The sequence below is a fragment of the Pteronotus mesoamericanus genome, unplaced genomic scaffold (assembly GCF_021234165.1).
Source record: "Pteronotus mesoamericanus isolate MK-2021 breed Mesoamerican mustached bat unplaced genomic scaffold, CSHL_Meso_final contig_84, whole genome shotgun sequence".
Classification (NCBI taxonomy): Eukaryota; Metazoa; Chordata; class Mammalia; order Chiroptera; family Mormoopidae; genus Pteronotus; species Pteronotus mesoamericanus.
This window is the reverse complement of record NW_026555267.1, coordinates 2,070,771-2,097,383: the sequence shown is the minus strand read 5'-3', so window position 1 is coordinate 2,097,383 and position 26,613 is coordinate 2,070,771. Positions and strand designations below refer to the sequence as shown.

At 59.4% G+C, this 26,613-nt stretch overlaps 1 protein-coding gene across 7 annotated transcripts in view; it reads right to left on the bottom strand.

The window, feature by feature from the left end:
* The window catches only part of CACNA1G (calcium voltage-gated channel subunit alpha1 G), a 61,997-nt gene that overhangs the window by 7,089 nt on the left and 28,295 nt on the right, over positions 1–26,613 (bottom strand). For 3 of the 7 annotated variants that reach the window (XM_054585397.1, XM_054585399.1, XM_054585401.1), the window contains exons 10-32: positions 25,824–25,975; positions 24,843–25,028; positions 24,643–24,757; positions 24,406–24,561; positions 21,533–21,601; positions 19,978–20,062; positions 19,701–19,894; positions 18,433–18,864; positions 17,438–17,538; positions 17,088–17,211; positions 15,174–15,242; positions 14,855–15,039; positions 13,885–14,011; positions 12,191–12,316; positions 11,568–11,657; positions 10,845–11,058; positions 3,764–3,915; positions 2,966–3,075; positions 2,144–2,277; positions 1,766–1,836; positions 1,559–1,637; positions 1,346–1,467; positions 684–1,037 (exon numbers count right to left, since the gene is read on the bottom strand). In XM_054585397.1, coding sequence (XP_054441372.1) covers positions 684–1,037; positions 1,346–1,467; positions 1,559–1,637; positions 1,766–1,836; positions 2,144–2,277; positions 2,966–3,075; positions 3,764–3,915; positions 10,845–11,058; positions 11,568–11,657; positions 12,191–12,316; positions 13,885–14,011; positions 14,855–15,039; positions 15,174–15,242; positions 17,088–17,211; positions 17,438–17,538; positions 18,433–18,864; positions 19,701–19,894; positions 19,978–20,062; positions 21,533–21,601; positions 24,406–24,561; positions 24,643–24,757; positions 24,843–25,028; positions 25,824–25,975 — 3,447 coding nt within the window. The remainder of the gene's footprint in view (positions 1–683; positions 1,038–1,345; positions 1,468–1,558; positions 1,638–1,765; positions 1,837–2,143; positions 2,278–2,965; positions 3,076–3,763; positions 3,916–10,844; positions 11,059–11,567; positions 11,658–12,190; positions 12,317–13,884; positions 14,012–14,854; positions 15,040–15,173; positions 15,243–17,087; positions 17,212–17,437; positions 17,539–18,432; positions 18,865–19,700; positions 19,895–19,977; positions 20,063–21,532; positions 21,602–24,405; positions 24,562–24,642; positions 24,758–24,842; positions 25,029–25,823; positions 25,976–26,613) is intronic. The other 4 variants (XM_054585398.1, XM_054585400.1, XM_054585402.1 and 1 more) reach the window with 2 other exon arrangements.

The following is a 26,613-nucleotide window of genomic DNA, read 5'->3' as shown; positions in this document are numbered from 1 at the left end:
GCCGGAGAGTCAGGGAACAGGGGTCAGAGGGGCAGTGACGGGAAGTGTTGTGGCAGGGGATCGACCAGGGACACAGAGGGAGAAAAAGGAGGACACGTGCACGCGCGCGCACACGCACACACACATACACACAGACACACGTGTGCACACACCAAAGAGACAGGAAGAAAAGGGATGGGGATGGCAGGGAAGAGGGGAAGAGAGAGGGGTGGGGAGAGGAAGGAGAGATGAGAGATGGAAGGTAAGAGCCCACGGGGAGAGGGAGGAGGAAAGAGAAGATTGGGGAGAAGGAGTGAGAGATGGAATCAGGCAGGAGGAGGGTGGGAAGGGAAGAGGTTTGGTAATTGGGCAAGGGTAAGAAAGAAACAGGAAGGAAACAGAAAACTTAGCCGTGAACCTAAGAGCCACAAAGGGAAGGCCAGGTCGGGTTGGAGGCTCGGGATGGCTGAGCCAGCACATACGTGGCTCTGGTCAGTACGTGTGTGCTGCCATCTCTGGGGGTGGGCAGGGGACGGCGGGCCCCTCCACAGCCAGGCAGGTGCAGCAGGAAGACCCAGGAGGAGCCCTTGGCTCTGTTGTGCCGCCCGCTCCCTGCACACCACCCCCCTCACTGAGCTGCTGGCCATCCGTTCCACCTGTCTCCCTCCCCACGGCCCCTGCAGCAGGTGGGGGAGTGTGCTCACCGTGGGGTGCTCCAGGGAGTAGCGAGAGGCTGCGCCCGCACGGGTCCCAGCATGCGGGGCCCCAGGCTTGGGGCTGTCGGGGCCGTCGGAGCCCTCAACCCCAGGCCAGAGGAAGGGGCTGCTCAGCGGCGAGTGGGGCTGCGGGCTGAGCGTCTTCATCTCTAGCTCCAGCTCGGCCTCCAGCTCGGCCTCCTCCTTGGCCTCCTTGTTGCTCTCCTCCAGGTGCTTCATCAGCACGGCGATCACCACATTGACCAGCACAAACTGGGCTGTCAGCACGAAGGACACGAAGTAGATGGGGGAGATGACTGTGTTGTAGCAGGTGGACTCCTGGTCGCAGTCCCGGAGGGTGTCCTGGGGGAGGCGGGTTACAGGGGTGAGGCTGGGGGGACAGCGGATGGAGCTGTCATGGGAAATTGGGCCACCAGAGCATAGGGAACTACAGTGTCTTGGGGGCAGGGGAGCATCAGACACTGGCCTGGGAAGGGTGAGTGAGAGCCCCTCCTGGGGAGAGGGAGGTCAGAGTGTTCTGGCACATGGCAGCGAGAAGGGCACACGCTTTTATTCACATCCTGCCACGGAATTTTGGCTCAAGGAGTAGGGCTGTCTCCTTGGAACCAGAGCCGGTCCCGGCGGGTACCTCCACTGCAGGGGACTCTCACCTTCATAATGCCATTCCAGTTGTCACCTGTGGAGACTCGGAAGAGGGTCAGGAAGGCCATGCCGAAGTTGCGGAAGGTGGCATGCCGGCCCAGGCCCTCGCAGGGGTGCGTCTCGTCACACTCTGGAAGAGGGAAGGGGAGAGAGGCCTGAGTTAGCCCCGGAGGCCCTAGGTCCCCAGTTTTGGCTCTTCCACCCTCCCCACCTTGACTCACCCAGGTCTCCAAAGAGCTCCACGCCCAGAGCTGCAAAGATGAAAAACAACAACATGAAGAGAAGTCCCAGGTTCCCCACCTGGAAAAGAGGAAAAGAAATGGGAAAGGTGCCGCTGGATCTCCCAGCCAGCTTCCCTGAGCCCCCCACCCCTTTGGAGAGCACCCCCCTCCCTGAAAGGACCCCTCCCACCCCCACCTCCCAGCTACCTGGGGCAGGGCCTGCATCACTGTGTCCAGCAGCGCCCGCATGCCCACAGCCATCTTCAGCAGCTTTAGCACTGCAGAAAGGACAAAGTCGTGAGCTGGCCCCTCTGGGTCCCAGGTCACGTAGCTGGCGGGGCCAGCGCCAGGGCCAGGGCTAGGGCCGGGACGGGTAGGATGGCCAGCCCCAGCCAGCAAGGCTGCCACGGCTCCACTGCCACCCTCAGCCCAGCCCCCAGTCTTCCCCTTTTCAGAGGCTGAAAGACCCACAGAAACCCACAGCCTCCCAGTCCCTGGCCAGCCACCGAACTGACCCCTGCTCTCTCCCCCGGGGACAGTCACCCTGGGAAGGTGAGAGTGGTGGGCAGGCAGCTGGGCACTGACCTCGGGCGATGCGCAGCACCCTCATGATGCGGATGATGGTGGGGTTGATGGGCAGCGAGGCATTGACCTCGATCTCCTCCAGCGTGATGCCCATGATGGAGAGCAGCACAATGGCCAAGTCCAGCTGGTTCCACCTGCAAAGCCCAGGACACATCCATGAGTGGGGGGCGGGAGGCACTGAGGAGCAGGAGGCAGTTTAGGCTACAGAAAGGATGGTGGAGGGCAGCTGGTCCAGCCTACCCATCCTGCACAGAAGGCTTGACTTGTCTGTGGTCACCTAGCTGGTGGGTGGCGTAGGCAGGCTACAGCTTTAGCTCACGGTCTCCGCTATTCATTGTTATTCATTTGCTTTTTTATTTAGCACATATGGCGTTTGCTATGTGCCAAGCGCTGTTTTAAGGGCTTTACAAATAGGAACTCTTTACAATTCCGTGATGTGTATTCTATTATCGCCCATTTTACAGATGAGGAAACTGAGGCACAGAGCCATTAAATAACTTATCCAAGGTCACCAGTTCCTAAGGGGTGGAGCCAGGATTCAAATCTGGTTCAGGCAGTCTGGCTCCAACCTCTTTGCTTTTACGTCCCGCCCCCCTCCCTCCCCCCCCCTCCCGTCTAGGCCACAGTGGTTTCCAGCTGCCAGTGTCCCCAGGGCCTGTCAAGTTCCCTTCCTTCTCTCCCATCCCCCAGGCCCTGGATGTCACACACTCCATCCAGCCATCACTTCTCGGTAGATTCTAGAGGAGAGGCTGAACCTCAGGGGTCAAGACAGGCCTTCAGGCGTTGGACCCTCCTCCAGTCCCACACCCCCTCTGCTGTTACCTGTCCTGGAAGAACCGGCGGAAGCCAAAGGCCACGAGTTTGAAAACTGACTCCAAGACGAAGATGACGGTGAAGATATAGTTGCAGATCTTCAGAGCCTCGTCCAGGATCTGGCAGGGGTGGGGCATGACAGGTAAGGCCAGGGGCGACACTCGCCCCCTACATCATACCTCTCAGAGCTGGGAGACAGGGTGAGCCTCAGAAGACCTTTCTCCTCTGTTCTCACCCCGATGGCTGACCACTGGTTACTACTCTGGGATAGAGCGGGGTCCTCATTCACATGCATAATGCAAACTTTGTGCTAAAGGATCTCGGTCCTTGAGGGATGGCGAGACCACATGATGAACGCGCTGGAAGGCACAGAGCACAGGAACTGGGAGCGGCCTGGTGCATTACCAATTCAATGTCCCTATTGTACAGATGGGAAAACTGGGGCCCAGAGGGCAGCTGATGGGGGCTGACTTGAGAAGTGGCAAAATCAGTGGTGAGTTTTGGAGCTGGACATTCCCAAGAACCTACACTCCAGGAAGGCTAGCAACAGCCTATCTTCTTTACCCTCAAAGGTCCAGAGCCCAGCACAGGGTAGGCACTCAGTAAATATATGCTGGGTGAAGAAACCAGGTCCGCTATTTCCAAGCTATGTAACTTGGGTCAAGTCAACTAACCTGTCTGAGGCTCAGTGTCCTCATCTGGGAAACCAAGATGAAACCCATCTCCAAGGGCACTGAAAGGGCTACAAGAGGAACCCAGCTCAGGCCGGGCTGGCCTCCCCACACAGGGCTGGGCACTCACGCCTACCTGGGGCTGCTGGTAGTGCTCCATGGCCATGGTGACCACGTTCAGCCCAATGACACCCGTAATGAAGAGATCCAGGTAGTGGCTGGTGCACAGGTGGTGGACGAGCAGCCGGAAGCGGGAGTAGTCCGAGTAGTAGGGTTTGCACTGGGCTTCTGGTGGGGCGGGGAGGAGAGCAGAGCAGCCATCGGGCTCTGACCCCTGTGCCCCCTCCACCCACAGTCCCTCACAGCCACCAGCCTCTAACACTTGAGCTGAGACATTCCAGTATCATTAGCACCCTCGCCCCCCATCTACTTCCTTTTCAGAGGGGCGGGGGGAGCTCTCTTGGTACCGCCCCTCCAAGCATCTGTTCTACTGGCTACAGTTGGGTGCAGAAGGGGTCAGGACATGCAGAGCTCCCCGCCCACATTAGACACCAGGTGAGCCCCCGCGCCGAGGCAGCCTCCAAAATCCATCAGCCCCTCAGAACACCCTCGGCTCGGTGTTCCGCAGCCAGGCCGGATCAATAAGATGAAAAACAACCGGTCTTATCAGGCTCAGAGGCAACTCCATCAACAGAGAGGCGAAGGCTCTTGCTCCTTCACCAAGGGGAGCGGAGGAGATTACACAGAGCCGGGATTTGGAGATAAAACCGGAGATTGGAAATTGGACTTCTTGGCAGGCTGCACTGATCCCCTCGGAGGGCCTCTGGTGGCAGCGGGGGGAGGCCGGGAGGGGCAGAGCCTGTGCCTCCTGCATCCTCAGGTGAGGGAGGGCAGAGGGGAGGCCGCAGAGCTCTGCTCCGTCCCAGGCTCATCTGGGAGGGCCCCGCCTGAAGGACTCACCCAGTTTCTAATGAGGCAATGCCCAGCCTGCTCCTGGGCGTCAGGGCAGCGTTAGACCGCAGGCTGGGCTGAAAGTACTGTCTGAGATCCGTCAGAGGCATCGTGTTTCTCTTGTAATTAGTGAATCACTTAGTTATAAAAATCATGGTGCCAGAAGGTTGGCCTACTAAGCAGGGAGAATACATCTGAGGGCAAGATATGGCAGGGGGCCCCTCCTCCAGGTGCTGAGGAAAGGCCATGCCAAGTTGGGGATACGTGTCATCCAGGGGTGGTTGACAGATTGGTCTCCCGGGCAGCCACAGAGGAAAAAGAGGCTCCCCATGGGAGGCTTGGGCAGCCTCAGGTCCCAGACAGCCCTTCCCTCTCAGGAAGTCTAGGGCGAAAGCCAGCCAGCATACGCTGCAGCCTCCGAGGCCTGTGCCGGGTGGCTGGCTCAGGGACAGCAGGAAGCTATGGGCCCAGGCCAGCTCAAATATAATTGTCCTTTCCCATGCAGAGGACTATTGAACAGAGAAGTAAACTGAGGCAGAGAGTGGCCTAGGTGGGTCCCCACCAAAGGCCGAAGGAAGAAGAGTGCCCAGGAGCCGCAGGTTCAGCCTCGCCCAATGCCACCCTCCAGCACCAGCCTTTGGGTGTGGATAACCAAGAGGAAGCAGGTCCAGAACATTCTGGCACACCACCAGGTGTGTTAGTCCCTCTTTTTGCTTTTAGACATGGGCCAGCCAACTGTGGCTTTGTTTGCTCAGGCGGCCCTCCTGACCCTCAGGAGGGTAAGGAGCAGAGAGGCCCGGGACAGGGGACAGCTTGAGGCCATGGGTCATCCACAGTGCGGTCGTGGAGGGTGGACCAGGCGAGGGGGCCTCTTCCTTCCTTCCTTCAGTACCCACGGGAACCAGAGGGCGCTAGTCGCCCGTGTTGCCTTAGCAGCTGGAACTCTCTCTGCATTAATCTCCATAAGTGCCGAGAGCACCCGATCCCATTATGCTAAAATATGAATGGAGAATTAACTAAAATGTTTGAATACAATTAGGTTAGAAAAAGCAGCTCCTTATTAGCCCCATTATCAGCTGAGACAATGCAGAGGAGAGGTTGGGAAAGTGCCCCCTCTCCCCTCTCGCTCCAGCCTGACTGCAGACAGCCCCAGGCACGGTGAGGCTTCTGCCACTCCCTCTGGCTTCTGGCCAGGGACCCCTCCTCCAAGTGGCCCAGAGAGGAAGTGGGGGCAGGAAGACTGAGGCAGGGCATCTGCTCATCGCGACTGACCCGGTCTCAGGCCCCTGAGGTCTGTACAAATGCCCTTCCACCCACCCCCGCGCCCCCGCCCCCCAGACCAGCAGGTGCTTAGGCTGCTGGAAATCCCCATTGACAGCACAGGTCCGAAGGGCACCGGGCCGATCTGACCGCAGCTCCTCGGCCAGCCCCTCTGTTGTGCCAAGGGCGAGAACCAGGCCAGCAAAAAGCGGGTTGTCCATACACTGGGAGGCAGTGACAAGGCCAGGACCTAACTCCCAGTTCGAGTCCCGCGCCAGCTGCCAGGTCAGTTCAGACACAGAGCCTTGGGGCTTTGGCCCAGAGGGTGCTCTTGAAGAGTTTGCCCGAAGGTCCTTGCCTTCGGGCTCTGGAGGACGTCGGCCCCTTGACCTTGGTTTTATAGACAGCAGCTCACAGCAGAACTTGAGATCACTGCCCACCCCGCCCCACCCCTGCCCAGAGGTAGGAGCCTCGGGCAGACTGAACCAGGGGTCACTGGCGCGTTGGCAGCCCTGGCCCCATCTCCCTCCCTCCCAATGGACTGCTTTAGGCAGAGAAAATACCAGAATCCGACAGTGGGGAGGGGGGCACCCCAGGACGGCCCAGCCCCCAGTCAGGGGCAAGAACACAGCAGGGGCGCAGGAAGGGTGTGAGGCTGTGAGCGAGGGTAGCAGGTACAGGGCGTTAGTAGAGGTCGCTGGGAGCCCAAGGCACAGCCAGGGCAGAGGGTCTGCAAAGGCGAGTGCCAGGGAGGAGGCGGAAGGCAGGGACGCAGGCCCCCACGGCAGAGGCTGCGCCACCAGCGGCTATGGCCAAGCCCGATCCCTGGATTCCAGTGGAAAAAGAGAGGGCATGGGAGGCAGGTGTCACACACAGGTGGCAGTGGGAGTGGAGCTGGTGCTGAAGGCCCAGCGGTCGCTTGGGCTAACCTGATTGCTTGGGCTGGACTCAGGTGTCCAGGCAGGCGCATTCCCATGATGACCAAAGCCTTTTCCCTTCTGCCTCTCCCGGGGGCCTGGCCAACCCCCTCCCGCTGGGCACAGCACTGGGTGGGCACGGTACTAGCAGGGAGGTTGTGGTGCATCCCCAGACTAGGGGGTGTGACCTCATCTCTGTGACACAATTGGACAGGCCGTGGCGGCAGCATCGCCAGCCCCCGGGGAATGATTGGAAATGCAGATGCTCGCCTCTGACCCCAGTCCACACCATGAGAATGTGTGGGTGGGGCTCAGGAACCCGCGTGTGAACATGTTCTCTGGGGAATTCTTATGCACACAGAGGTCGGAAAAACCCTGGCATAGACCACAAAGGACACCAGGCCTGGGAAAGAGGAATATGAGAGTGATCTCAACCCCTCTTTGGGGTCTCCAAGTGCTCACTACCAGCTGGAAAGGTAATACACAGTATTTATAATCAGTGTACATGCATGTGCCAGCAGGAGCATGGCAGAATGTCCCCAGACCGGGGTACAGGGTAAAAGTGACAAGAGTGTTTAGCATTGAGTAGGTGTGTCAGGAGTTCTTAGAAGCCATGAGTCTACAGGTGTTGGTTCATGGTGGAGAAGCTTCTGTGGCCCAACCCTATGCTGGGGTGGGGTTTTGTGGGGAGTGTGTACATGTGGACCTCTCAGTCTACAGACCAGGGAACCCACAAGTGCAGGCCACTTCCTCCCAGCTTCTCCTCACCCCCTAACGCATCAGGAGTTTGCAGTACAAGCTGACGCAGAGATGTGGGACCTGGGCAGTTCAGACACAAACCCACTGGAGGGGCCTGAGCCCGAGAGCTGGTCTCTCAATGCCTAACACCAGAGCTCACTCCGCGGGGACAGCAGACACCGAATCACCTAGGGCCTCAGGGATGACCTCCCAAACGGTGGCTCCGGGGATCCCCTTGGGTGGGTCCCTGAGCCCCCATAGATCAGACAGCCCAGCGTTCACAGGGCAGTGTCAGCCGGAGTCTGGCTTCCAGGGGAATGCGGAATAGCAAAGGAAGGTGTAGCCTCGTGGTCCCCAGCCTGAATCCCCACGCCCTTGGCAGCCTGCGAAGGCAGCCGCATGAGGTTTCTTACGTCCTGTTCAATATTTCTAAAAGCTTCAAAGAAATCATACATATGCCTGTGTTAAGAGCCCACTGATGAATTTAATGGCAAAATGGTTTGTTGTGTGTGGTTTTTTTTTTTTTTTTTTTTGCCATCATTCAGTGCGAAACCTTCTGCAGCTCAGAGCTCTGATTAGCAATTACGTGTGCCTTTGATTAGCAAAAACAGTGAAACAAAGTTATTATTGAAGTGCTCATAACTTCAAAGACAGTCATTTAAAGAGTGGGGTTTGTTGGAGATGATAAGGGGGGCCCTTAGGGATGAACAGGTTGGGAACCACGGTGTGGAGACATCAGAGGGTATGATGAGGTCCCTCAGTCTGGGGGCCGTGCTGGGAGGGGCAGGGGCCTGAGGACCAAGGTGGGGGGCAGGACCAGGAAGGTCTTCCCAGAGACACGGCTCTCCAAGAGACGGACCCAACTCGCTCCCAAACCTTTGGTTTTGAGGAGAAGCTTATGGCTACCTCAGGCCCTTGTGTCCCCATTCCTGCCATGTGTAGCGATGACGTGCCACCGCGATTACTTGACTATTAATGAGTCTGTTCAATTATTCATTGTTACATTTTTAAAACAAATCCTTCCCCTCTCTGCTCCGCTCATCCTGCTCACTTGATCAAAGTCTCTCCTCCAGATAAAAGGGGATGGGAGAGATTTGCAGCTCTAATATCGAACAGTGTGACCTGGGAGAAGGAGCAGGAGTGGGAAGAGGCAGCAGGGGGCTGGGGAGCTAAGGCTCGGGAAGCCTTGGAAGAGAATGTGGGTCCTTTAAGAGGTGTCTGAGGGAGGAGGGTGCGGAGACCCTTGCCTCCCATCCAGCGCAGCACAGGTCTCTGGGATGCCACAGAGCTCGGCACCCCAGGGACCCCCCACCCCGTGCCCCAAGAGGACAGAATCAATGAGCTATAGAGAGGGAGCAAGGAGGACATCCCCGCACGCAGGAGGCGGGCCTGGGGGCATGCAGGGCTTGACCACCCCAGGGCCATGCCCTGGAACCCACAACCCCAGACGCAGTACCTGGCGCCGCGCTGGCTGAGCTGCCGGAAGCAATTACATCGTCCAGCATTAGATCTAAAAGAACGAAACACGACATTGGTCACTGGCCAGACTGGATGGGCTGGGCAGGGCCCTCCCCCTGGCTCTGACCCCCACTCTATCTATGAATGGGGTGTGCTGGGCATAGATGGCTAGTCCTAAGTGTCCAGCCCCAAGCTTGGAGCACAGAGCACTTGAGGAAGACAACTCAGCCAACTCATCAGGGTCACAGGGACAGGGAATCGGAGGCACAGGGAGGGGCAGGCAGCCTGTCATCAGAACAGATGTCCACTCCTACCTGTGCCTTGGCCTCAGCAGCACCTGAGAGGGCTACAGACCCCAGAAGGGGAGCCAGCTGGTCAGGCAGGGCCACAAGTGCCTCCTGCCAAAAGGATTCCATCTGCATATGCCCTGCAGAGACGGCAGACTGCAAGGAGGGGCAGGTGGACAGAGCATGGGCGGGGGCACGGTGGCCGGCGGGGATGCACCTGCTCGGCTTCAGACAGGTACAGGGAGAGCCAAGATGGGACCCCAACCCTGGAGCTGAGCAGAACGGCTGGGGCACAGGTGTCAAGGATGTGGGACATGGACAACTGCACCACGGCTGCTGTCCAGAGGCCAGTGTCCCTCAACACCTGCCTTGAGCAGCCCCCGTCTCTCCCAGGGCACACGGGCTCTGCCCCACCCTCCCCCACACCCGCATTCTCCCCCCTCGCTCCAGGCGGCCCTCACAGGCAGCAGGAGCTAGAGCGGGACAGAGGCGGGGGGCACCGCAGCCCCTCACCCGTTTGGTGGTACTCACATGTCAACAACCAAAGAGAACGCAAGGCACCGCATACATCTTATCGGCGTAATGAAGACGGTTTGTGAAAAGGTGGAGAGAGGAAGGGAAACCCACAGACCAAACAGAGATAGACACACAAAGGCTTAGAGAAACCCACACATAAAGACACTTAGAGAAACGTGGGCAGTGACAGAAAGAAAGAATCATGAAGATCACTGAGTATCAGACAGACAGGCAGGAGCCCCGAAGACAGGGAGACAGGTGCAGACACACCTGAAGACACCAAGGAACAAAGGGGCTCCTCCACCTGTCACATCTCTCCTGCCCTTTCTGTGATCTGTGTGTCTTTTTGCTTAGTCTCGGCCCACCCATGGCAGGAGGGTGTGGGGAGGGATGGATGGGGGGCCTGCCCCAGCCAATGCCAAGAGATGTTGGAGGTCACAGGTGAGGGGGCTGAGGCCTCTGAGGCCAGAGAGTCATGTGCTTAGAGCTCCCGTGACTTGGGCCTTCTCTGAGCCCGGGGGAGGTATTTTTCTACAGCTTAGCCAAAAAATGACAGTCAGGAAGTGAGGGAGTTCTGCTGGAGACAGGGAGGGAGAGTGGATCTGGGGTCCTCTCGTGCCACTGCGCATTTGCAGCCTCTGCCAGGACCTTGCTCAGCTGCTACAGACACTACGCAGGCACAGGTCCAAGACGCTTCCTTGCCAGCCCCGGGCTGGGCAAGGCTGGCACCTGGGCCAGCCCCTGCGTCTCTGGACACTGGCCCCACCATGGAGCATGATTCTCATCCCATGAGGCTCCTCTGAGAGTCAAGCTGGGAGAGGCTACGCACAACTTCTCTGAAAACATCCGGGGAGTTATGATGCTGAGACCGGGAGAGCCCCAAGGGTGGGGGTAGCTCCCCTCCACCGCGGGGCTGAACTGGTCTGCTTCATGCAGTCTCTAAAGGCTGACATGCTCTTTGAGGGGAGGAGGTGAAGAGGGGGGGTGGGAGCATCTTCTCCCTGCCCCCAGCCCCAGCCCCTGGCCCCCAGTAGTCAGTCGCAAGGCCAAGGTCAAGCACGACTCAGAGAGATGTGGAAAGACTACCGACCAGCCATCTGCTTCTCCTTACTCCTTCTCTTTTTCTCCAGTCTCCGCAGACGTTTCTCCTCCCGCCGCCGGGCCTCCTCCTCCTCCTGGTGCTGCCGACACTTGTGGAAGTTCTCCACCACCACGCCCACAAACATGTTCAGGACAAAGAAGGCCACAATGAGCAGGAACGAGATGAAGTACAGCAGCATCCAGGGGTTGTGGTTCATGATGGGCTGGCAGGGAGAAGGAAGGACAGGAGGAGCCATCAGTACAACAAGTACTGTCTTAGGTGCTGCCCCATGGCCATGTGCGTTTGGTGTTAGACAGTAGGGAAGGGTGGGAGCTATGGCAAAGTGGAGAGTGGCTCCGTCCAAAAGGGGTAGCTGCTTCTTTGTTCCTGCTGACTCCTGCCCTGAGGGAATGCAAGTCCAGTCTTCCCAGATCTTTGGATTTCCCCTGAGCAGGCCCAAGTCTGGGTATTCATGTGAAATTCACCACTTTTTTAAATGTTCGCCATTAATTCAAACAATTTAAACATTTTTCAAAGCCAATAAAACATGCCTGGATTTGGCCCTCAGGCTACCAGTTACAGCCTCTGCTGTAAGGGGGAGTGCCTCTTTGATGGCATTTTCCCAGCCCGCCTTGTCCTCTTTCTGTCCAGTGTCTGCAGCTGTCATGCCTGGAGTCGACCCGTGCTGAGTGACCTCAGCCCAAAGACAGACCCTTCCCACGTCGGCCCTACCTGCTGGTCCACACCCACGGCATCCAGCCCATCGTACATGATGTCCACCCAGCCGTCCTTGGAGGCCAGCACAAACAGTGACATCAGGGCCTAGGGAGAGGCGGAGAAGGAGAGGAAACCATCTGAAATCTAGGATGTGTGGCCAAACCACCCACTACCTGTCCTCAAAGCACCTCCCAGCAGCAGCTGGGGGCCACCAGCCTTTCAGAGGTCAGGCTGGAGTCACACTCCAGGCCCCCAGAGAGCTCCATAGCTGGTATGAAACCAGAGCAGCTGGGGGAGAGGATCAGACCCTCTGAAATACAGGAACCAAAACCAGGGTGGGTCAAGGAAACACGCCAGCAAAACTGAGTGAAGTACTTCATTCTGCACATCTCCCTATTTCTGCAAACGTGGAGTGAGAGGAGGAAACATTTTGACAACGCACCTACGCAAACATACACATCGTCTTGTTGCATCCCTACTATGAGCTTCCAAGGGGACGCTGCCATGACCCATTTACCAGCTGATGAAACTGAAGCCCTGTCAAGTTGGCTGCCCCGCAGGCATCATTAAGCACCAACTTGTATCCTCTCTAGGCTCCCTCTACTACTCCCACCTCCACCTCAGAGCCTGGGGCTCACCTGGCCGAGGTTGTCAAAGTTGTACTTGTGTCGGACCCACCGGTAACTCGCTTCGGCACAGTCAGACTTGTTGGTGATGTTCCTGGTGTCCTCACCCTGGCACACGAAGAACTTCCCTTTGAAGAGCTAGACACACACGGACCCGGAAATAGAGGGGCATGAGCTTTGACCTCAGGAAGCCCAGGACGCCCTAGCCCTACCGCCCCCACAGCAGGCCTGGGGCCGAAGAGCTCCGTGTACATCCTGGGTAACGGTGGGGGGACTCAGCCCCGGGATCAGCCAAGTTAGGGAGCCTCCCCTGCAGGCACCCCTTCCTTTGGGTTCCTCAGAGCAGAGCCCTAGAGAGGGGAGGGAAGGTCACGGGGCGTGTAAGGGGGGAAGGAGGGGAACTCAGTTGTTCTCTACAAAGGTCTGGGCCACTGGTTCTCCAAGTGGGGTTCCTGAACCAGCATCAGCATCATCTGGGAAAGTGCTAGAAATGCTCTCATCAGGCCCACCTCAGACCCACTGAATGAGATAGTCTAGGAGAGGGGCCAGGTGGTTTGGTTGAATGGGAGGAGCTAAGCATTTTTACCCCACTTTACACATGAGGAAAACTGAGGCTAAGAGAAGTAAATTCACTCACTAAGGCCATATTAGTAGAAAGCAGAAAGGGGCTCAAACTCAGGTCTGTGAGACTGAAGAGCTTGCTTTCATTCCAGAACAGACCAGGCCATGACTGTGAACGGGGAAGGGATTTGAGGAACCAAAAGACCAGGGGCCCTTGGCAACTGCTCAGGACAGACCTCAATCCACTGGAAGAGCCCCAGACTGAGCTCAACAATTCTTTCCTCTCCTCTTCCAAGCAGGCCGGGAAGAGAGGGAAGGGAAGGGGCGTGGGGTGTGCAGGGAAGCACCACACAGCCTTGGCAACTGTACCCCAGTTGGTCCCTGGGGCTAGAGAATTCCAGGAAACCAAGGATAGCCCCCATTCCCTCCCCTGAGCAGAGAGGACATCCCAAGGAGTCAAAGAAAAGGAGGGGGACAGGGGTAGCCACCCAGGAGCTCCTCTGCTGCCCCAGCAGCCAGCTGTCTATCCTGCAGCTAAAACAGCTGGAGCCAGGGGCTCAGGAAGACAGGGTGGAGGGGCTCCCAGAGGCGCCTGCCGAATTCTGCAGGCAGCAGCTCCCGCTCTTTTTCCTCCAAAGCCAAGTTCCCTCCCTGGGCCAGAGGCCAAGTTTCCCCTGCAGCCCCCACTTCCTGCCTCGTCTGGGGTCTGCACCCGCCGGCCTGCCAGCACGCCGCTAACCTGGCCCAGCTGTCTGGGCCCTGGATCCCCGGGCCTGGCCTGCAGCCCGCCCCACTCAAGCAGGGGAGGCAGGGAGGGGATCCCGGAGCAGACTGTGGGCCGGTGCCAGCGTCTGCGCTCCCGAGTGCAGTGCATCGAGGAGGTGGAACAGCAGCCTGCAGCTGACACAGGTCAGAAGCCTCTCTGAGGCCCTCGTCCCCCTCAGCGGCCCTCTTCCAGGCTTCCAGGTTTCTGAAAAGTGCCCGGGAGGCACGGGGGCCCGGCGCCCTGGGCCTCAAGGGAAGTGTCCCTGTTTATTCCTTTCTGCAATAAAGGTGGCAGCAGCTCGAGCCTCACCACCCAAAGATCCAGAGGAAAGCCACTCCTCAGGCTTTTGCTGATGGCTGGCTCCCAGGCCCCCACAAACCTGCACCCCCAGGATGCCAAAAATGATGAAGAAGGCACAACAGATGACCACGATGTTGCCGATGGGCTTCAGCGAGGACATCAGCGTTTCCACCACCAGCTTCAGGCCCTGTGCCCGACTGATTACCCTGGGGAGGGAAAGGGGACAGAGGAGAGGGGTTTCCCCCGGCTCAGACGCTCCCGTGGCCCTTGCCCTACTGCTCCGCTTCCCAATCTTGGCTCAGTGGTCCCCCGGGCTCTGGATGATGGAAGGGGCCTCTTCTTTCGGGGCCCCTGCTGTCAGGATCCCCACCCAGGGTCTCTCAAAACAGGAGGCAGACACTCCCACCCCCACCCCCACTCCCAGGATGTCTGTCAAAGGATTATCTGACGGAGCTGGGTAGGGACTCAACTCCAGAAAGCTGTTCCCCAGGGACACCATGTGTTGTGAGGACAGGGACAGACACTTGTAGGGAGTATGTAGGGGACAGGCAGGGCGGGAAAGGGGCTTGGATCGTCACAGCTAGGGGGGCATCGCTAGTCAGAGTCCCCATCCTCTGGCAGTTCTGATCTCTGGGAAAGGGATGGCAGGCGACCGCCTCACTGAGGAGTGTTTCCTGAAGGGTGGATCCCCTGCTAGACCCAGAGGGAGGCCCCTGAGAGGGGCATGAAGGTGGGGAAAGCAGGGAAGGGAGTCTGTTCCTTCACCAGGGAGGGCAAGGCGTCACCCGTGAAGGTGCCACCCAAGGCAGCGAGGCCCTGCCTAAGGCCCCTTGTACTGTGCCCTGCCCTGAGCAGCACATCATGGGGGGGCGTTCCAGAAGGGGGGGTGTCCGAGGGCAGAAACTCCTCAGCCCACAGTCTAAGCCAAATGATGACAGGGTTCCTGGTGGGGTCCCAAGCAGGAAGCAGGGGCAGGCAGGGCTCTTGCTGCACTGGGGGGGAGCCGGCTGCGGGAGGCGTCCCTGAGCAGGACGCCTGGCAGGGCTCACCTGAGCGGGCGCAGGGTCCGCAGCAGCCGCAGCACCCTTAGCATGCCGAGGATCTTGGTGCCGCTGTCGGAGACCATGGACACCAGGATGTCGATGATGGAGATGAGCACCAGCAGCCCGTCCAGCACATTCCAGCTGCTGCGCAGGTATGCCTGCTCCCCAAAGCACCAGCCCAGCGCCACCACCTGGGGATGCCCGCCAGGTCACTGTCACCACCGCCTCCCTGCCGTCTGCAGCCCTGCCCTCTACTTGTGGCCCATCTTCTCCACCCCACGAGAAACCAGACAGCCCTGAACCAACGTGACCCCGCCCCCATCACCTTCACGGTCATCTCGGCCAGGAAGACTGCAGTGAAGACGTAGTTGGAGAGGGTCAGGAAGATGCGTTCCTGCAAGAGAGAGGAGGCAGGTGTTGTCCACCAGGGCCCCCCCTCCTTGGGCCAGGTCTGCTCTGCATACAGGAGCCAGGAACTGCTTTCAACGTTTGACTCAGGAACAACTCCTCCCCTCCCCACCAAGGCAGACAATCTCTCCCCTCCTCCCACCCCTTCCCCGCTCTCTCTCTCTCTCTCTCTCTCTCTCTCTCTCTCTCTCACACACACACACACACACACACACACACACACACACACAGAGTCCAGGCCCCTGGGCTCAATGGCTCCCCGGCCCTGAACAGAACTGCTTGCCTCCCCAGAGTGGCCCAGAGGGGAAATGATCCCACCACAGTGCTGTCACCTGAGCCCCATATCCTCAGCCCTATCCCGATTTCTTCTTTCTTAAAACTGGGGCAGGATTTAACTTGATCTCCAACGCCCCCTGCGTCCTACTCTCCTCCCTGCTGCACAGACTCGCTTTCCTGCTGTGTGCCCCAGAAATGGAGCCACAGAGAAAGCTGGGGGCCTGAGGACAGGCTGTGCACCCCCAGGCGCAGCACTTATGCCGGGCGTAGGCTGGGGCAGGAAGGGAAAGAAGGCGGCCCAGTCCCCTGACATCTGTGGGCCGGTTCCATTGCTGGGGGGCCCAGAGAGGGGTGGAGAGAGCTGGAGAGGCGCAGAAAGAGCATGAGTGTCAGAGAGAGTGAGCCATGGGGAGCGGGGACAGAGAAAAGCAGGCGCATGACACCTAGAGAGGGTGCAGCCAAGCAGAGAGACCTGGTAACAGCGGCAGGGAGCTCCGCGGCAAGGTTGGGGCAGGAGGCAGGCAAGGGCCAGCAGGCCCGGCTGCCCTTGTTCCACCCCACACAGGCCCAAGGGCGGGGGTCCCCAATGCTGTGCTTCCTCACCCACCTCTTCCTGGGCTGGCCCCTCCACCCCTCAGGGCTCCCTCCATCCCCACCTTGGCCTGGCTGGAGCCCACCCTAATGGAAACCAGAAGCCCTAGTAGCATTGAATCTGAACAATGGTGTGGAGGCAGTCGGAGGAGGGGCGAGGGGGCCACCTCCAAGCAAGTGGTACAAGATGCCATGAGAGGCAATAGAGCCACCCCCCTGCCTCCATCAACCCTTCTTGGACAAGAATCATGTCAGGGGGAGGGGCTATGATGCCAGGCTGGGGAGAGACAGCTCCCAGAACTGCTGGGCCCATCCCAAAGAGGCCAGGCCCCTGGGAGTGTGTCCAGATGCTCGGGCCTCTGGCCTCTCCTTCTGAGAAGGACTGACAGGTTCACCGCCAAGCAGAAGTGACCGATGTCTCCCCTGACATCCCTGAAAACCTACTTGTTTGTGACCTGGCAGGACCACAGGAGCCAGGGCAACTTCTCTCTCCTGCTCTGCATCCCCCATCAGTGCATGGGTCATGGGTGAAACTGAGACCCTCTGCCAGGAGCAGGGAAAGCAAGACAGCTCCACCCAGCCAGGGCCAGTCTCGCTGCTGTTCGCATCATCCAACACTCACCGACTCACACAGGGACCTCACAAGGCTCTGGCTCACGAGAACACGCCGCCGCCTGCAAATAGCCGGGGGGGCGATGGAGCTCACTCTTCACCCGGGTGAGGAGCAGAGCCCACTCCCCCAGCTGTGCGGGTGTACCACAGAAGGGAGACAGAGGCAGGAGAGGGCACAGCAGGCATCTAGGGGTACCAGTTGCAAGGCTGGGAATTGGGGGACCTAAGGTGCAGCTCTGGCTCCTTCCTGCTGCGTCTTTATGGGCCTCCTTGCCCGCCCTGCTCACTAGGCCGGGAGGGGCCTGGCCCCGAGCAGGCACTCAGCAGGCACCTAGTAGTCCCAGGGACTCACAGCGCTGTGCGGGTCGATCTTGGGGCGCTCCATGGCGATGGTGATGCAGTTGAGGAAGATGATGACGAGGACCACGTGGTCGAACATCTTGTGCGTGATGATCCGGTGGCAAAGGAGGCGGAACCTGCTCCGGGACAGAGGCCAAGGCTGAGCGGGAGGCAGGGCGGGGCAGCAGTGAGAGGCATCGCCCGAGGCCCCTCCCTCCCGGTCCCGGGCCCTCCCAGGCCGAGGCCCCTCTCTCACACACTCCCACTTCTGGGGGCACTTCTAGCATTGCTGGGATGACATCGCGGGATAATTTCCCATGAAAAGGAGAGGTCAGCGTACAGGTCAAGGGGGCCCCTGCCTACCTTGACTGAGGGGGGAAGATGTAGGCAGACCAAGAGTCTCGCTCTCGGCAGCAGGCAGGGAGCCGGGCTCGGATCCACGCTCTCATCCGCTCGCCTTTGCTCTGCAGAAGGATCGGCAGGGGTGTGAGCAGCGCCAGGCCTCCCAGTCCTCAGCCCCTCACTCTTTCACAGCAGTTCCACGGTGCCCACTCCTGCCTACCTTCTCCTAGCCCTCTGCCCCTTTCCGTATTCCTAACGCCGCCTCCCCATCTCCCTCAAAGCCCCCTGGTGTCCCCTGAGCGTCCCTCTCATCCTTCATCTTCCCCCCTCCTCCCTTGCACCCCCTTTCCCCCCTTCTACTCTTTTCCCATCTCTGCCTCCCGCCCAGCCCCCGCCTGCCCTCCCTCCTTCCCTCCCTGCTGGGCTAGGAAGTGCATCAATTATCAAACGTTGTACCCATCACAGCTGTCTGTTGAAAGGCACACCTGGGATGAGGAGACACAGGCCCCTTCTCCTCACGTGCTAACCGCTAACTGGGAGGTCCTGAACCCCCGTGACCCATCCCAAGGTTAAAGGTGGTGGCTGGGGGTTGGGGGACGGGTGATGGGAAAAGATGGGTGTGAGGTCGAGACTGTGATGAGGTCTGGATGAGAGAGGGGGACAGGAAAGGGCATCAGTTTGGAGAGATGAGTGATGGGTCCTTCTGAGTCACAGGGGGAGGGCCATGAAAGATTCATACACATCTGCCCGAGACCATTCATATCCACCAAGGGCCTTGGAGCCGCGGCCCCAGGCACGGGGAGGCTCTGGGACTGGGTGGGGCCAATAAAGGGAGTAAAGGGGGTATCTGAAGCTCAGCCCTCAGGGCTAGCACCCCTGACATCCTTTGGGTGTGAGGGCAACTTCCTGAATGCCACAGAGCTCAGAGGGGCCGTCCACATCTGCCCCAGGCCAGGCATAGCTCCCCTCACTCACGGTGGGGGGTGAAGGGGTCACTGTGCCCACAGGGGCCTCACCAGGTTGCCCTCGTCATCGCCATCATCCCCCTCCAGCGGGGGGTCGTCGGGCCGTAGGGCCCGGGCCAGGCGCCCCGAGGCTGACTTGCCATTGCAGCCCTGGTGCTCCGAGGCTGAGCTGCGGCCGCTGGCTGTGCGGTGCAGCCCAGGCACCTGCAGTGTGTCTGGCAGGTCAAAGGAGTTTTTAGCCTCCCGCTCCAGGGAGCCCCTGCGGCGACGGTCGCTGCCTGCTGGGCTGGCCCGCTCCTCTTCAGAGCTCTCCTCTTCATCCTGGCTCTCCTGGCCCTCGCCAGACAACAGGGACCTCCGCTCCCCACTCGGGCTCCTCCGCTTCAGGCTGGGGGCACGGCCTAGGCTGTTCCGGCTGGAGCGCCTGCTGGTCCAGCTGCTCGCTGCGCTCCAGGGGCTGTGCGGAGAGCTGCGGGCGCTCGGCTAGCGGGTGGGCAGAGGGGAGGGCCAACTCAGCCAGGACCCCACGGCCCTGCACCCCCACATGCACCCCTTCTCCTGGGAGCCTGCCCAGTATCACGCCAGGTGCAGAGGCACAGTAAGCAGGAGCCTGGCACCAGGTGCCTGGATTCAGGTCGGGTTTCCTCCAGCCAGCTGTGCAACCTTGGCCAAGTTACTAAACCTCTCTGTACCTCAGTTCCTCATCTGTAAAATAGATATGACACTAGCGCCAACTCCTCACTGAGTTGGCGATAAGAGGGATCTTATCACCAGCTGGTGGCAGCATCAAATAATGGCCAGAGCAGGGGCCCTGACACCAGCCTCTTGAATTAAAATGCTGGCTCTGTCATCTGCCTGCTTTGGGGCTTCCCACAAATCACCTGGGCAACCTGAGATGCAGGTTCCAAAGTGGGGATAGTAACAGTACCTACCTCATAGGGTTGCTGTGAGGATTAAATGCATTTGAACACTTATGAGCAGTGTCTGGAATGGTATCTGGCCCAGAACCAGTGACTGGATGGGGTTTGCTATTGTTATAATAAGGTTTTAAGGAGATAGGGATGACCCCCTCCACCCACCAAAACACCTTACAAGGAGGCTTAGAGATTGAGTCTCCCTCAGTTTGGGAACAGAGGAGGCAGGATTAAGACCCAAGGCCCGGCTCCTCCACATGCCTGAGTTACCAGGCCTGATTGATCTCCCGGGGCTTGTCCGGCCCCTGGCCCTGGGGTACCTTCTCAGGCCTGCGCACCTCTACCCTCTCTTCCCTCCACATGTCCTCACATCTCCCACCATTGGGCATCCACAGGCATCCCTACCGGTGACTTCATCTCGTGGGCTGCCCCTGGCTCAGCCGACCCACTGCTGCTGGTGCGGCGGGAGGCAGGGCCCAGCGCCTCAGCCAGGCCGGTGCTGGAGCTCTTGGGCAGCGACATGGGCGTGGCAGCCGTGTGGATGATGAGAGGTGGCAGCAGGCTCCTCCGGAGCTCCGGGTGCTCTCCCAGGGACACCACTGCAGGGGAGAGACGGAGAGACCCTGAGTCCACTCAAGGCTGGCCCAGGGCCAGGGGTGGCACCCCCAGGGAGGATACTCACAGGCCAAGCGCTTCTTCCTGTCCCCATCACCATCCAGGCTGGGCGAGAAAAAATCGGGTTCCGACTCGGACTTGGTGGCATCTCCCTAGGGTCGGGGAGCAGTGGGCCATTAGGGACCTGGCTCGGCAGGGGTCGGCGGGCGGGACGGAGGTCTTCCTGTCTTCACACGCACATACTACATATAGGCCACAGGAACCAGCAACCACGGCACGAGACATGCACTGGTGTAAACCAGACCACCCAGGCTTGGGGCACAAGGTTCCCCAGGATCCCCAGCACCTCTGCCTCCCACCAACCGCACCTCAGAGAGGCCACTGTTAACCCCAGAGCCCACAGCACAACCAGCCTGGCTGGGACTGGTCCCAAGAATCAGTGAGGGGAGAGAGGATGGCTGGCTGGGTGGGTGGCATAGGCCAGAGGGAGCTGGGGACCTGAGTGAAGTGGTCACTAGAGCCTCAATTCCAAAGGCCACTTGTGCGCTCTGGTTTTCCTCCAGAGCTGCCCTCCCCGAGCCTCAGACCTGGGGACCCCAGAAAGAAATTGAAAGACCCCAAACAGAGCAGCTCAGCCCAAGGATGCCACTTCATCCCTCTGCTTCCCCCTCCATCCTACCTGAGCTCCCACTCACCCTCCCCTGGCCCCATTTTTACCTCTCTCTCTGTCTCTGGGACAGTTTTTTCTTCCTTCTTAGCAGGTCAGTAGGTTCCCCAGTAATTACACACTTCTCCTTAAGAAGTTATTAAAAAATACTTGATTGCTACTTTTGATCAGGACATAAATATTGCGTAATTGGCATCTCAGGGGATCATTTTCATTAACTCAGTTTACGTCCCTAACGAGGCCTTTAATTGTCAAGTGGGATCTCCAGGGGGCTGCTCGGGATGTGCAGCACCGTGGGGTCCTGGGGGAATCCTGACTTCGCCCTGAATTCCGGTGCCAGTGCAGGAAACAGCAGGGCCCAGGCTCAGCGTGGGGGCCAGAGGAGGAGCGTGCCCTCAAACACCTGCTGGACTTTCTGGGTGGCCAAGTGGCCAGGCCCTGGGAAGCGGATTGAAAATTCTGGCACGTTCTGGCAAGAGCCATCCCTATCCCCACATCCTCCAAAGACTTGTCCCGAGCTGAGGCAGCTTGTGGGGTCTCCAACAGGGGTTCGGGGCAAGGGGAAAGGGAGAGAGATGGGGGTGCACGGTCTGGGCCACAGATCGGACTCCAGTGAGGCCTGGCAACTGGGACTCCTGGGGGCCCTCCGCCCAGGCACGCACGCGCGGCGTGCCACACACGTGCACACAGAGGATTCTAAGTCCCTTCCTTCTCCCTCCATCCACCAGTCTGTATGCCCTTGGCGGGTTGATGGGGGGCAGAGGCAAGGAGGCTCCTCTCCTCGATGTCCTCAGGGGGGAAGGGACTTAAAATCGAAGCCAGCCTCACGACACCAACGACCACCACGGCGACCACAGGTTGCACAGGAGCCGAGCGTGAACACGAGCACAGAGACATGGAGGCGGAGTGGAGGGGCTCGGGGCGGGGGCATGCCGACTCATGATCGCGTACCTACCCCCTGGGAGTCGACAGGCAGCTGAATACAGCTTAACTGTCCACTCGCATCTTCCCGTTTGCTGATTTCCTACAGGGAGAGGGGGAGGCAGGGGACGGCGCTGGTCACAGGCGCTCAGCCTTTCAAACATCAGCAGTGTCCAGAGAGGATGAGGAGGAGAGGCGCAAACCCAACAGCAGGGAAACAAGACACGGGGCGGGAGGAGGAAGGGGAGAACGGCCTTCCAGGATTCAACCACAGGCTCTGGGGCCAGAATGAATCTGAAGGGTGAGGAAGGAGGCCACGGCGATGGGGACAAGGGCAGGGGAGGAGGTCAAGCACCCAGATAATCCTATTAACAGCCACCATTCACCGGGGCGTGCCAGGCACCACGGAACTGCTTCTTTAACACTACTAGCCTGCTTCCCTACAAGGTGGGAAGCAGGTACTGCCAGCAGGATCTTAGAGGAGGCACCTGAGGCTTGGAGAAGTTAAGAAAGCTGTGCAAGTCGTACGGAGAGTGAGAGGTGCATCGGGGCTTCGAACCTAAGACTCCAGCTCACCCTTCCTGGCTGGGAGGCGGCGGGCTCAGGGAATGGGCAAGGAGCGGGGGAGGAGGAGTGGACGGAAATCGGAGGCTGGGGAGGGGACAAGGTCAGGACTGAGCACAGGCCTCCCAGCTCCCACACACTCTGCCTGCATCGCCCCCAATCAGAATGGGTCCGGCTGCTCCAACTGGGATGGGATGTGACAAGTAACACTGGGATGACAGACAGCTATGATGTTGTTTAATATCAATTAATGGCCTCACACAGGGCCTGCTGCCTGTTCATTTAATTAAGTGTGTGGATGATAAATACACAGGGATTCAGGGCGCTGCCCCCTATAGGTCAGGAAATCAACAGCCAGCCGGCTCTGTCCTCTGGGCCTCCCCCTGCCTCCTGGCAGGTGGCCAGGCCGGGGAGGGGCCGCTCCGGAGGCCTCCAGCTGATGACATCTAACAAAGTAGAGGCAGCCACTTTCCCCACCAAGGTGAGTGGCCTCGTGCCATTACAACGGCAGGAACCAGCATCCCCCCCCAGTTAGAGGGGCTCCCTCAGAGCCACAGGTGCAGCCCCCTGAAACTCGGTACAGGAGAGGGCAGGTGCCTCTGGAGGTACTCAGGTCACTGGCACTGAGTGACCATGCCCAGCCCAGGTGTTGGCTCGCCACATGCAGGGCAGCGAGCAGCTGGTCCAGCCCGTCCACAGGCACTTCCGGGCCACACCACGGCCACCCCCACATAGGGGATGTGGGTCCCGAAACCTTTTCTCCATCCCTCCCCAGGCCCAAAGCACCATGCCCTGATGAGGCCCTCCCAGGAGTCCCTGAAGGCGGAGGAGGGTACGGCCCCAGGCCCCGGCTGACCCCTTAGGCCGAGGCGGCCACAGGCCCCCAGCAGGGTTCAAATGACCAGGCCAGGCCCTGGGGCCAGCTGCTCTCTTCCCACACAGAGACTTTGCTGCTGCCTAGCAACCAGGCCAGCTCAGTGGCACTCGACAAGGTGTTTGCTGAAAGGCAGCGGTGGGGAGGGGGCTGTCTGTGCCGGGCACCACCGGGGCTGCCGAGGTGGCTCCCAGCCAGTGGAGGGGAAGGCGATAGGCCCAGGGCGCTTTTGCTTTCCCTCCACAGAGTTCCACAGAAAGGGTTCTGAAGGCATCTTAGCTGCCAGGAGCTGTGGTTTGGGAGGGGCTAAAGGACCTCATCCCCACCCCGCTCCTCCTCCCACAGGCCAGGAGCAGTGGCTGAGAGAGGTGGGTCTTCATAGAGACCCGGGCTTTTGTGGGAGCATGGTGGCACCCCTTAACCCTTCAGGCCCCGGGGAACCACCAAATCAGTTGCAGGGAGAGCACCGAGGTTCCTCCCTCCTGCAAGAGGCCCAGCCACCACCGAGGCAGGGTTCCACCAGCTGCCCTCCCTGTCACTCGGCAGGGGGAAGCGCGATAACGGGTGACCACAGAATTACAATGGAAGCTGGAGAAGGCCAGCGCCGGACAGATGTCCCCGCACCCCACCAGCCTGACCCTCTGGGAACAGCCCTCCCTCGCAAGGCTGGGAAAGAGGCGGAAAATAGATTTTTGTTTTTCCACCGTGTGCTGAGTATTTATAGACCAGGCCGCAGCGGGAGTTTCCATCCGGGTCACCCGGAGAGAACTGGACCAAGAGCTTCTCCTCGTCCAACCTGGAGCATTTCTAGGTTGAGTCAACCTGCCCTGTGCAAGGCACTGGGCTGGGCCTGGATGGGAAGCGGGACAGAGCTCAGGGAGAGGAGGAGGGTGCAGCCTTGCAGGCAGAGGCTGTGCCCTGGCGCGGCAAGGGCAGGATCAATGTAAATCAATATTAATTGATGATGCTGCCTGTGACGAAGGTGATGGAGCCTGGGCTGGAAATAGGACGCTCATCTCTGCCATGCCTGCAGCTAATTGGGCTCATTTCTCACCCTGGGCAGCTCAGCCCTGCCCGGGCCCCGGTGGCATCTTCATCATCTCAGCCGGAGCTCAGATGACTTGCACACAAGCTTCCCCCACCCCTCAGCTCAGATGGGTCCCCCCAGATGTCCCCGAGAGCACCTGCACGCAGGGATCCATCTGCACTGTGCATTGACACGAGTCCAGCTTTCTGCGGAAGGGTCTAGTTGACTTTGAAGGGGAGGCCCGCTCAGTAACTAACCTGGGGACCCAAGGATCCCCACAATCACCCTGTTTCCCCGAGTGCCAAGGGGCTTCCTGAGACCGAGTCTCCCACCCTTAGTCACCCCCACCTACTCTGAAGTACACAGGACCTGCCAAGCCGCCAGAGCTCAAGCTGGGCAGCCGACTCCTCCTGGAAGTGAACTGTTGCAGGCCAGGAATTACCTCCGCTTGGAAGCCCTCCACCAAAATAGCGACGAGCAGATTAAAGAGCACATAGTTGCCAAAGGTCATGAGGGCGATGAAGTACAGGGCAGCCCAGGATGATGTGGAGGCCATGCCGTTGTAGAGCACCTTGTTCCAGTCCTCCTGGGTCAGGATCTGTGGGCAGAGGGTGCGAGTCAGGGCCTTTACCAGGCTCACCCCACCATGCCTGCCCATCCTGTCCTATGTCCTTCGCACCTGAAAGACGGTGACAATGGCCCACAGCAGGGAGTCAAAGTTCTTCCTGTCCGGTAGTGTGTCCCCGTCCCGCTCGGATGCAAATTTGCAGCCGAAGAGATGCATGCCCAGGATGCTGAAGACACGGGAGTCACGTGACAGGGTCAGGCCCCAGCAACCCTGTCCCTGAGGCCCTCCTCCCAGCTGGCGCCCACCCTCACCTGAAGATGAAGATGAAGAGCATGAGCAGCATGCAGAAGGTGGCCACGTTGTCCATGGTCTTCATGAGCACCACGAGCTGCCGCTGCAGTGCCGGCAGGAAGCGCACCAGCTTCAGCACCCGCATCAGGCGGAAGGTCCGCAGCACCGACAGGCCACCCCCCTGCTGGCCCACGATCTCCCACACGCTGCAAGGGGGACGGGAAGCCTGAGCCTGCTGCGTGCCCACCCCTCTCCTGCCCCTCCCTTTACAAGGGGCCAGCAGCACCTGGACCTGGACTAGTCAGCACGCAGCCTGAGCGAGTGGTGCACATACTGGCCTTTGGGCCTCTGAGATGGCAAAGGCCTGGGTGACAGCTCCAGCCCTCTCCGCCCTCCCGGCCAGACCAGGGATCACACATCCTGGCAGAGGACAGCCCTCTCCCTCAATCGGCCAATGCAACAGCATTAAGTTATGGAATATTTGCTTTGTTCTCTTCTAATGAAATCTAGAGCCAATTCCGAAAAGCAATAAAGCCGTTCTCCTGGCCCTAGGCCTGGGGGGACAGAGCACTTTCCCAAGGTCTTGGAAAAGCAAGCGCCCGGCGTCTGAGATGGTTTCCAAGCATTGTGCAGGCAAGGATCGCTGGCTGGGCCTCATCCCTCCTCCGGCTCCTCTCCAAAGCCACTTCCCTAGTCCCCACCTACCCCAAACCTGCATGGGGTCGAGGACAAGAAGTAGAAATGGGGAGAGGAGACTGCGGAGGGGCTTGGCCAAAGGAGATGTGAGGCCAAGTTCCTTCTGAGCAGGGTAGGGCTGAGGGATGTGGGAAGTGGAGCGTGGGGTCACGGTGAGTCCCCACCCAGGGGAGCTGCAGGGCCTGTGGGTCAGTGGGACCTGACTCCAGACCCCTTCACCCCAGAGGAACAGGCTGCGTGGCTCCTTGCCCCAAGCCACCCCGTGGGCATTCCTTAGGCAAGAGACAGTGGAGGGACCGTCGTACCTGATGACAACAATGACTCCATCGAAGATGTTGTAGGGGTTCTTGATGTAGCCAAAGGGACCGTACACCAGCAGCTTCAGCAGCATCTCCAGGGCAAAGAGGCTGGTGAAGACGATGTTGCTGATTTCCAGGGCGTTGGTTAGCTCCTCGGGCTGGAGGGCAGGGCAGGGCAGGTGTGAAGCAGCCGCGGCGTGGCCCTGAAGCCCCTTATCCCCGTCCTCCCAAACACAGGACCACAAGGAGGGGAGGGACAGGAACAGCAAGCTGGGGAGGAGGCCAGGGGGTCCTTGATGCTCAGGCTTATGGGGAAGACGCTCCCCCATGAGGAAATGCACTGAGGGGCAGCAGTCACATGAGACCCTCCACCCCACACCGTTCCCAGCTCCGGGTCTCAGACCCTGGGGCCTGCCCTGTGGGTCCTGCCTACCTCCTCCTGGGAGCTCTGAGAGCCAACTGGTTCTGCACTGCCAGGTCAGCTCAGGGGCCCAGGCCAGTAGCACAATGATGCTGGCCCACGTCACCAGATGACTGCCAAGGCCTCATACACATACCAGTCACATGGCCACATGAAAAGTCACACGTGCTCTACAATTACCTTCTCTTGGACAACCGTTGGCTACCCTGCTTCCTTCCAGACCCCTGGACAAACAGGCATGCCTACGTGCGTGCACACACACGTTTCCCACACATGCATGGACATGCAAACATTCTGTTCCACAGAAGGGAAACCCCAAGAAGGGTTGTCACAGATAAGGAGGCTCCTGGAACAGCTGCCTGAGACTAGGACACA